The sequence below is a fragment of the Pholis gunnellus genome (assembly GCF_910591455.1).
Source record: "Pholis gunnellus genome assembly, chromosome: 4".
Taxonomy (NCBI): domain Eukaryota; kingdom Metazoa; phylum Chordata; class Actinopteri; order Perciformes; family Pholidae; genus Pholis; species Pholis gunnellus.
This window is the reverse complement of record NC_136530.1, coordinates 2,178,221-2,189,476: the sequence shown is the minus strand read 5'-3', so window position 1 is coordinate 2,189,476 and position 11,256 is coordinate 2,178,221. Positions and strand designations below refer to the sequence as shown.

General features: G+C 43.4%; 1 protein-coding gene across 1 annotated transcript in view; it reads left to right on the top strand.

The window, feature by feature from the left end:
- Nucleotides 1-5,835: 5,835 nt before the first annotated feature.
- scfd2 (sec1 family domain containing 2) overlaps nt 5,836-11,256 on the top strand; it is an 87,177-nt gene continuing 81,756 nt past the window's right edge. Inside the window, exons 1-2 of the mRNA XM_079157698.1 lie at nt 5,836-6,731; nt 7,297-7,465. Of these exons, the coding sequence (XP_079013824.1) occupies nt 5,912-6,731; nt 7,297-7,465 (989 nt within the window). The 5' untranslated portion in view covers nt 5,836-5,911. The remainder of the gene's footprint in view (nt 6,732-7,296; nt 7,466-11,256) is intronic.

Sequence of the window (11,256 nt, the reverse complement as noted above, 5' to 3'; positions counted from 1 at the left end):
TCCTTATCTGGGTCATCTCGCCTTCTTCACAACCCCCCCCCCCCCACACACACACACACACACACACAGACACACACAGACACACACACGGGACAATAACCTCTTTCTGTCACTAGGACTTAATCAACATCAGAGGAAAACATACAGGAAAGAAAGGAATAACGACTCTAATGGGAGAAATGCTCGGAGCTCCTTAACGTCTCTTCTGTTTGCTTCATCCTTGAAACACACACCCAGTAAAAAGCTTTGTAGGGAGAGAACACACACACACACACACACACACTTTTGTTTACATTCTGATACAACACAAATTGCTGATCAACAAATACAGAAAAGAAAAGCGTCTTTAAGCGTGAGACGGCCGTGGTACCGACGCCTCATTGAACGCATCACATACTACATAAAGTCTCTGGCCTGCTACAGCAGGACTTCCTGGTGCCCCCCGAGTCCAGTCCAGCTCTGTCACTCAGAAACAGGGAGCTGCATGACGCCACATAGCGCTGAGATCCACATGACCTCTCCTGAGGGGGGACGGAGGGAGACGGAGGGAGACGTCATCGAGGGACAAATCTTGAATGAAGTGGCCAGTCCTGCCAGTCAGCGTCCTTCACAGCCGTTAAAGACGGATGGGAGGGAGTGAGGGGGGGAAACGTGTGAGCAAGAGGCACCTGGTCCATAAATATACACAAAATGCATGCTGGGACTGCAGACTATTTACTAACATGCATCTGCAGCTCATGACTGTGACTGGGCCCAGTCTAACAGCCGTGTCTCCCAGCGGCTTTAGCCGGATCCGGTGCTCCAAAGATTCCCTTAAAAGCTTCACGTTCATGTGAAGAGGACAGAAATGATGCTCAACTCTTATGTGTGCCGACCCATTTGCTGTTACTGTATTATACTTCATACTCTGTTTCACACTCAGTCGGTAATTTCAACTAGAATGCCTCCTGAAGTCGGAAAATCAGGAGAACCGAATCAAACCGAACCACGAAATCCAGACATAACACCGTGATAGTGCAGTTTATTAGCACTTCTGTCTCATTTGTGTCACATTAAGTCATTTTATTCAGTTTGTTGTGTTAATTGCAGGACAAAACACCAACAAGAGCAACAAGAGCAACAAAAGAGCGGTGAACACGAGCAGATGATGTCTCATTAAATCAGTCACTGTCCAACTATCTCTGCAGAATAAAGCAGAATGCATTTCTATTATAACGTTTCAGACTTGTTGTGTTGAACCACAGTCAGCTTCTATTCACGACTACCGAAATGTAAACGCAGTGAAAGTACATCGATCAGTACGTGGGAGCAGTATTTCCATGTTTTAACTGGTCAAGGAGATATTTGAATCTTTAATCTGCAATATTTCCCACGTAGCATAAACACATTACAATACTCTGCACTTGAGTCAAAGTACTTTACTTTCCGTCACGGTGAGAGCAAAGAGTGGCAAGATATTGTTGACGGAAAATAAATGAAATTGTAAAATAATTTCAAAGATAATAATATATATATATATATATATATATTTATATATATAATAATAAATAAATAAAGAAGGATATTTAAGTCAGAGAAAAATATGAACTGTCAAATAATGTCCATGGTGAAGATTTTAAATAAACTATTCTGTCTCAACATCTTCTATGAAACTCTCTTCAGCCTGGAACAGATGAACACGCGTCTCTGTTTACCTCGACTCTTTGGGATCTCTTGCCATCACACCCGTAATGTGCTGAGCCCGTCTTAGGGTCAGAGTATGGAACAGATGGCACCGGGCTGACAAACAAACACTCACGACCGGCTGCCAGCTTCTCTCAGAGGTGACGAGCTGAGAGGACGACCACGCGGAGACGTGTTGACCCACCTGGAGGCTGCTGGACACGAGCTGCCAGGTGAAGCAGCTTTCTCTCCTTGTGTAGGGCGCCCCCTCTGGACCTGAGCGGAACAACAACAACAACAACAACAACGTCACACTCCTCCTCTGCCTTCTAATCTGTCATTCATCTCTACTCAAACCGAGAGCGATGGTGTCTGCTGGGATTCATGAGTGACATCTCACCGGGATACCGTTCACTCTTCTATCAGCGGCGCAGACTCTCCCGTGTTTCCTGCAGTAGACTTCCCAGCTTTCTTCATTGAAACCGTAGTTAAAGTAATCTGAGATATTGGCACCTAAAAGTAGAAATAGTGACAAACAATCGGCAACAAGTTGAACACACGAGAGAGGAAAGAATGGAAAGAATAACCAGAGACGACTGCCCACCGGGTTTCCTCCACAGCTTCTGCTTCACTGGGATTCGTTGGATGTTGTCCAGCGTGTCCGTGTCCAGTAACTTCGTCTTCTCATTAACTGTGAAACAGCATTCAGAGCTCGCAATCACCAAACCAAGGACTTTAGGATCATTAGTCAGTTTCAGATAAATAAGGAAGGATGTGCTGTCATGAAGCCATATTGTCGTCGTGAAGAGGTCAACTGGTGACTTGCTGTATTATGAAGAGGCTAAAATGATCTTTGATAACAGAAGAAAAGATGACCTTTGTGTTTTTGGAGGCTGAATGCTGATCAGTTATTTACCCGATGATGACTTCCTGGTGTCTCTCTGTCGTCTGTGTTTTGTGTTCTGCGACGTTTTCTCCCTGATTTGTATTTCTATTGCAAGTCAAAGAAGAAAACACTGAACACAGGCCGGACACAGAAATCAATACTACAGAACAAGAGAAAAAGGCTGAGTGTGTTGTGTGTTATGTTGATTTGATGTTGTGTGTGTGTGTGTGTGTGTGTGTGTGTGTGTGTGTGTGTGTGTGTGTGTGTGTGTGTGTGTGTGTGTTTTTGTCCTAAACAACCAGTCTGGAATCTCTAGGGATGGCTGGGAAAGTAAAAAAATATATATATTATTATTGTTGTTATTATTGTTATTATTATACAAATTATAACAATATTATAATAATGATAACAATAATAACAATAATAATCAGAAATAAATAACTAAAACACATAAATCTAATTAAAAAATTTGCATTAATACTAATCCTACTCATTTAACTGCCACTAAAGCTGCTACCACCACCACCAACAACAACAACAACAACAACAACAACAATAAAGCTAGACCCTTATATAGCAGACTGCATGGACCCATTGAGGGCTCGATGTGGGTCAGCCAGACCCTTATATAGGAGCAGACTGCATGGACCCATTGAGGGCTCGATGTGGGTCAGCCAGACCCTTATAGGAGCAGACTGCATGGACCCATTGAGGGCTCGATGTGGGTCAGCTAGACCCTTATAGGAGCAGACTGCATGGACCCACTGAGGGCTCGATGTGGGTCAGCTAGACCCTTATAGGAGCAGACTGCATGGACCCACTGAGGGCTCGATGTGGGTCAGCTAGACCCTTATAGGAGCAGACTGCATGGACCCATTGAGGGCTCGATGTGGGTCAGCTAGACCCTTATATAGCAGACTGCATGGACCCACTGAGGGCTCGATGTGGGTCAGCTAGACCCTTATAGGAGCAGACTGCATGGACCCACTGAGGGCTCGATGTGGGTCAGCTAGACCCTTATAGGAGCAGACTGCATGGACCCACTGAGGGCTCGAGCCCTGAGCACTGACTTACCGGCTGCCTCTCTCCTCTCAGCATCGACCTGCACAGGCGAGTTCCTGGAGCTGCAAGAACATTACGGACGTGATCATCTCCATCATCGTGACACTAACGTGAACACTGAGTGGGGCTCTAATAACCTCATTTTTTAAATGGCACCATGCAACACTACAATACATCACAAAGAATAAATATCTCAGAGCTACATCTTGACAGAAGTGGGTTCCTGACTAATGACGCACATTCGTATTTATACCCAACAGGCGAACAAACACAATGAGAAGCTGAAAATATTCAATGTTGTTTTTCTCAGAAGATGGAAAATAAACCGCTGAATTCTGAGACGCTGCACGGTCACACAGAACAATCATTCACCAGAGCTGTCGCTGCGTTCACTTTACCCCACAGACCCAGAGAAACACACGCAAACAATCAGAATAATAATAAGATCCACTTGCACATCAAGAACGCTGTTTATTTGACGGCCGCTGTGTGTGGATAATAAAGAGACTGAAGCTGTTCATGCTTCACTCAAACGTTTCTAGTTAAGATCAGTTAAGATCAGGCTGAGTGGCCTCGCATTGTTTAGACCTCGTGATAAAACACACATCAGTTACTGCACTTTTAAAACACGTTTTTATTGAGATGGCTAACTGTGTCTTTATATAATCTTATAGCTTTACAAAACCATGAGGTGGCTCATTCTAATCTTCTGGAAAAGCAATACAAGTAAGTAAAAAATATTAAATATAATATAAAGTCATGTGTTCCACTTTTACTTAAGTAAAACTACAGAAGAATTAACGTCAACATGTACTTAAAGTACCAAAAGTAAAAGTCTTGTATGTTTCATCCATCCATCCATCCTCCTCCACTTATCCAGGGTCGGGTCGCGGTGGCAGCAGTATTGTATGTTATTGGGCGATACTTGATATTTACGTTATTATGCAGTGAATTAGAAGTATGAAGTAGCAGAACATGGAGATACTCATGTAAAGTACAAGTATCTCCTTACTCTACAACACTGGTAACAAATACAGCAGGCAACATGTCTCAGTATGACACAGAGTACACACAGAGTACACACAGAGTACACACAGAGTAGACACACCTGGATGGGATTTGAACCTCCGCATTTTCCTCCTTGTTATCTACGATGTTCAGTTCAAAAATCACTGAAACACACACACACACACACACACACACACACAAACAGACACACCAAATAAACCAAACGTTATTGGCCTGATTTGATGCTTTAACTTAAGTATTGCTAACATTATTATCAGTTATGATCTTTTAATCACAGTCGTGGGATGTAATAAAGTTCTCTACTTTTTGATTTGAGTTTTTCTAATCTAATGCTACTTTATATAAATCTACTCCAGCATGCAGTGTCACTACTTTAAAATACTCTTACATGTACTTGATAATGATAAAAAAAAACATAATAATATATTATATTCTGTGATAATATAACACTTTGAAAGAACTTCCTTGGTGAGGTATTTCTACTTTTACTTATTTTAAGTTTACTTTTATTAAGCATGTGCCTACTTCCTCCACCACTGGTTAATCACAATATAGTTTATGTCTAAATACATGTTTGTTTAAACTTACACTGGTATAATTTTCCCTCCTCGTCCTCTTCGAAGACAACTTCGGAGTCAGGCTCCGATGAAGACATTTTAATATAGAAAAGGTATTTTTAAACAAAACACACCAGAATTAATACAAATAAAATGAATAATAATTAGCCGGCGGGCTCCTCTCCATTGGTATCAGTTACATTGACAGTTCAAGAAGTTTCTATGGAGACAAGGGACCACCAACTGTAATCAACTGCTGGTATCAGAAGACACATTTTCCGTTTTTAAAATATATATATTTTTTATTTTCAGCCTTTAAAATGTCGTTGCTGGTGATGTCAGTGAGTAATACAGGCTCTGTAATAATATTAAATACAAATATCAACATCAAAAGACATTTTCCGTTTTTAAAATGTTTATTTTTATTTTTCAGTCATTAACATGTCGTTGCTGGTGATGTCAGTGAATAATAAAGGCTCTGTGATAATATTCAATTCGTATATAACTCCAATAACGCTTCCTGCGAGTCGTTCTCTGAATGCTGGTTATAATCGCCATAGCAACGAGTCAGAGCTTTACGTGACGTCTTTATGCTGCGACGCGCGATTGCCACGTCACCTGCAGGAGACTCGTGCGTTTGTTTTGCTAGCTGTCTTCCTTCTAGCTGTCAGCTCTGATGCGTCTTTAGACGAGCTGACAATTAAACATTTAAAAAATGTCGAGCGCAGAGGATTTCACGCTCTTTCCGGTCACCGTGTGGGAGAAAGTAGTGCTGTCGAAGGTGAAGAAAGCCGTTGTTTTCATGGACGACCGGTGCGCGGAGAGTCTCCACTGGTGCGGAGGCGCCGCCCGCTTACTGGAGGCTGGAGCCCGGAACCTAAAGGAGTTCTCCAGCTTCGAAGCGTGCTGGGAGAACGAACCGAAGGCTGTGTTCGTGGTGAGCACTTTGCTGAAGGGTCGCACGGTGGACACCATCAAAGACATCGTGTCGCTCAGTCACTTCCGGTACTGCGTCGTCTTCACCGCCGTCGCTCACTCCGTGCACCTGTTCGCCAACGGAGTCGCCACGGAACCGGACGGCAGCCCCGTGTTCGAGCAGTTCGAGGAGAAGCTGTGCGAGTGGATGGGCAACATGAACTACACGGCGGAGGTCGCGCATGCGCCGTTGGTGTTCGCCCCGGTGTCGCACCAGCAGCTCCTCCTCGCGCCGGCCTTCGCGCACCTGTTCCCTTTGCTCGCACCTGACCTGGAGGTCATCAACGCGAAACGACCGGAGAAGAAGAAGTTCGGCAGCCTGGTCGACGTAGACGTGCACGCGCTCCCCGTGGAGCTGCAGTTGGAGATCAAATCTCTCGCTTCGGCGCTGAGTTCGCTGTTCGAGGCGACGAACACCAGGGAGGAGAGCTTCGCTGTGGGTCCAATGAGCCGCATCATAGCGGGCGAACTGGCCAGTCACCCTCAAGCGAAGAACAGGAGGAAGACAGCCCAGAATAAAGCGTCCATCATCTTTGTGGACCGAACAATGGATCTTACAGGTGAACCCCCTCCCCGTTTGGACCACATTGCATCAAATCATTTATAATTGAAAATAACATTATTACACTATTAAAGATCTCAGTGTGTAAGTAAAGGAGATGTCAATCAAATATAAAATTAAATAAACGCAATAGGTAAACAATAATATATATAAAAAAATCAATAGACCTTCATCACGGGCTACAGAGAATCATTCTTAAAAACATAACAATGTACGTTCACTTATTTTGGTTCTTCATAAAGATATATGTATCTATGTATGGAAGAGTGTTAGGGCCAGACATTTTATTTATTTTATAAAAAATATAAAAACAAGGGCTTGGCCCTCATACTCGTCCGTAATCTATGTACAAAATTAATCAAACTAGAAAAATATTAACATTTGGGAAGAAGTTTTATCCATGTGAACCAACTACAAATATACGATCTGTCATGTAACTCAAATGTTTATTATTACATTTTAATTTAGCGATAATGTCTTCAGGGTTAATTGTAATAGAACGCCCAGTCTTGTTATAAACAAACCTCTCTACCACATACTAATAGAAGTCTTTGTCTTCTCAGGAGCTGTTGGTCATCATGGCGACAACCTGGTGGAGAAGATTCTGACTGTGCTCAAACCTTTACCTGGTCATGTGACGGACGTCCAGGTGGACATGCTGGAGCTCACGGGCCTGCAGCGAACCCCTCACTCCCAGACCACCGTGGCCCCCGGCTGCCTCGCTCAGACCCAGTGAGTGTCTCTGATGACCTGAGTCACAATCAAACACACTTAGTTTATAGCACAGGACCTCATGTTTGGTTTCTCTTATTCATTAATCCATCCATAATTACCTTGACACATAGTTTATTATATCATTATAAAGTGCATGTTTCACTCTAAGTTTTAGCACACAAAATAATAATCATATTAACAACAATAATATTAATTAATAATAACAATATTTTTTATTTATAGGGCACTATTTAAGCCATAAAGTGCTTCACAAGGGGAGGAAATTGAAAACATAAACAATATTAGACTATTTCAGAAGGTAAATAATGAAACATATGCATTCAGTATACATAAACATACACCTATGCACATAAATACATATAAACTGTGAATTCAGTTCAAAATCCCAAAAAGTTTGTTTGGAGGAGAATTAATTCAAAATGGAGCCCGTCCCTCCCACTGACACAACCACAATATATTGACATACCTTCCCCACCTGGCCAAACACACACTCACCAGCCAGAGGCCCCCCCCCCCCCCCCCCCCCCCCCCCCCCCACACGCTGTGGGAGTTTAGTGGCACATGACCAGCTTTAGTTGCCAGTGGGTTCAGTGAATCCTGCCTCTGGTCTTGGCTGTGCAGACGCACGTGTTGGGCGCCTGCGGTGAGGGCTTGTTGAACATGGCAGGGATTAGCCCTCCATCATGTGTTCCACTCTCGCCTTGCCCCTTCATGTGGCTGCAGGAGGAAAAGCCTTTGACTTAGAAGAAGAGTTTTGTGGCGGGAGCTGTCATGCAGCATGTCTGGCTGCGTTGAGTTCATGAACAGGCTTACAAATCCAGCGTTCTGTTCTCAGCAAGGTGGGAGGTTCTGTTGTAATGGAACCAGTCTTGGATCTCTCTAGTCGGGGCTGTTTAGACAGCGTGTGCTGTAGCAGATAATGTGAGCACAGGGGGGGGGGCAGGTTGCACCGACCCTCGGATGCAAGTCTGGGGCACGTCAACCAGATCCCTAAAATACACCCACAAATGCATGTCACCGTCACCGTAACTGTTCTGAAGATCAACCACAGCTGCGTTGTCTCTGTGGACGGATGAAATGTTTCGTCTTGTACGCTCGATGCTGCAGCAAGAAGCTCAGCCTCTCACATCGTCTATAAGAAAAGGTTAACTGTACGATGATGGAGCAGAGGTTTGTATTGGTGGCTGTGCAGAGGTTGAGGTCACGATAACTACTTTGGTTGGATACTTTTTACTAGAAATAATTGCGATTTTACGTCCAGATTTTTTCCACTGATATAATGAGAATGGAATGGAATAATATTCCATGTACACCCTTTTTAAAGGGCAATGAACTATTAACTCTGAAGAATATTCAATGTCTGCACAATGCCCAAGTCTTACAATGGCAGTGAAAACCCTGCTGTTTATACTGACATCATGTTGGCTAAAATGTTGGTGATATTATTTTGTAAACAAACACGTGTAAACACAACGAGCAATATTAAGGTCAGCAAAAAAGATTTGGCGCATAAGTCTTTAACGTAAAAAAAATCGAGGTCTTGTCTATATATCGTACGATAAGTCTTTAACGTAAAAAAGATCGAGGTCTTGTCTATATATCGTACGATAAGTCTTTAACGTAAAAAAGATCGAGGTCTTGTCTATATATCGTACGATAAGTCTTTAATGTAAAAATGATCGAGGTCTTGTCTATATATCGTACGATAAGTCTTTAACGTAAAAAAGATCGAGGTCTTGTCTATATATCGTACGATAAGTCTTTAACGTAAAAAAGATCGAGGTCTTGTCTATATATCGTACAGTAAGTCTTTAACGTAAAAATGATCGAGGTCATTTCCATATATCGTACGATAAGTCGTTAATATAAAAATAATCTATGTCATGTTCATCCCATGATAAGTCAATAACGTAATAATAAGGTCCATATATCGTACAATAAGTCGATAATTATTGTGACTGGACTACTGTTTGCAATCGTTGTCCCAGATCTTTCCACCAAACATGAGTCTCAGCCAAACCTCTCGCAGCATTTAGATGACCCACTCCGATAGTGTTTACACCTTCTAGCAGGTGCTCCGACAGAAAACAGACGAAGAAGAAGTGTAGCTGAAAGTAATCAGTAATTCGGCGGTGGCTGTGTCGGATCCGCAGGAGTTGTTATTGCCTCTGCTATCTCTGAGCAGATGGCCCAGTTGAGGCTTTATCACAGATGTTTTTTGGAGATTGAAGAAGCCGAGAGTTCCCACTTTATTTAACTGCCTTTAAGTGCACAGCAGAGTTCATGTCAGTCTCTCTAATGTGTTCAAGACGGGGGGGCTCTGCTAATGCTGATGTTTTTAGAGTTGTGCTGCTCTTAAGCATTAATCTCTCTTAATTCTACAAAAAAATACGCCCGTCTCTAAAGTGGATTTTGTTCTTTGCATGATAGGAGCTCTGCAGAGACCGACTGGCTCCGTGTGGTTTCATTGTCTACACAACGAGTTCTCCTCCCACTGGATGTTTATACACCTATGATTTGTTGAGCTATATTTAGCTTGAGACCGCTGTGTGTTTTGCTTGGTTTTGTTGTGTGGACCAACTCGAGCCTTTTTAAACATCAGGTGCGGACGTAATTCGGACCTTTTTATTTGTCGTGTGTGATATTTCCTTCGGTAATTCCAGGATATTTTTGTAGATCACCGTGTCTTAAACATTCTGTGGGTGGTTGTTGATTCTAGCTCTGCTCGTGAGACCCCACACTTGCTTTGCAATTACTGTCGTATTGTCTTTCATAACCTGGTGTGAATTTTCCTGATCCGACACTCTGTGGTTTTAGTAATCCTGCCTCAGACAAAGTATACTTTGTGTGGGTGTGCACACACACACACACACACACACACACACACACACATTTTGCCTGTTTTTTCTTTCTCCGCTCTTGTACTCTATGGCGTTCTTTTGTGCCAGGATGCACATTTTTCTGCATATAGAAGGGCGCTGAGTGAAAGTGGCGGTGGACGGGTGTTTTGGGTGTTTTTGTGGTTCGGGTACCTTCCCGTCCCGGTCCGCGTGATTGCTGTGCTTAAGAGCTGCTCGGCCCTTGTGATCCTGAGGGGGAGGACACATGAACCTCGTTGGCACCTCGACCTTGATCCTGTGGTTGGGAGTGTGCTCCTGTGGGCAGCGCCGAGTGTACGGGTGGTCGAGGTGCTCCTGGGTCTGCTTGAGCGCGAGCCAGTCGGGAGTGTAACCCGGACCGCACCCTGCCATGAGAGAAAACACACTAGCGAGGGCTGCCATCTCCTCCAAGCTGCCAAGCAGATCGCTGCATGCCAGGAAGGAGGGAAAACACCTATTTCTGTACCAACTGGGAAACAAAAAGCCAATGCACGCTTCTTTGAGTGCAGGCTGTATGGGGGGGGTCACAAAAACAGCTGAGATAGGAGGAGTGGAAAGAAAGGAAATGACAGACAGCTGAGGACAGCTAGTCCTGATTTTACCCCACTGAGAATAAATAAAACTGTCCATTTTCATTCTCTGGTGGTTCCTCATGGGGTCGAGATTGTTTTGCTCTATTCTACTTTAAAAAAGTAAGTGTTTTGTGTGATTTATAGGCTAAAAGACAACTTTACTCCATCATTACTTACACTATAGTACAGGCCGGCCCAGTGAGTATGTTACGAGGATTAAAAGGGTTGTTTGAACAGCAGCACCGGCTCTGTTGAGCAGAGACACAGGATATTGATTCTGCACAAACATCATTACGTTGTGTCTTGAAGAAAACGTAATTCTTTCAGTAACTGCTTC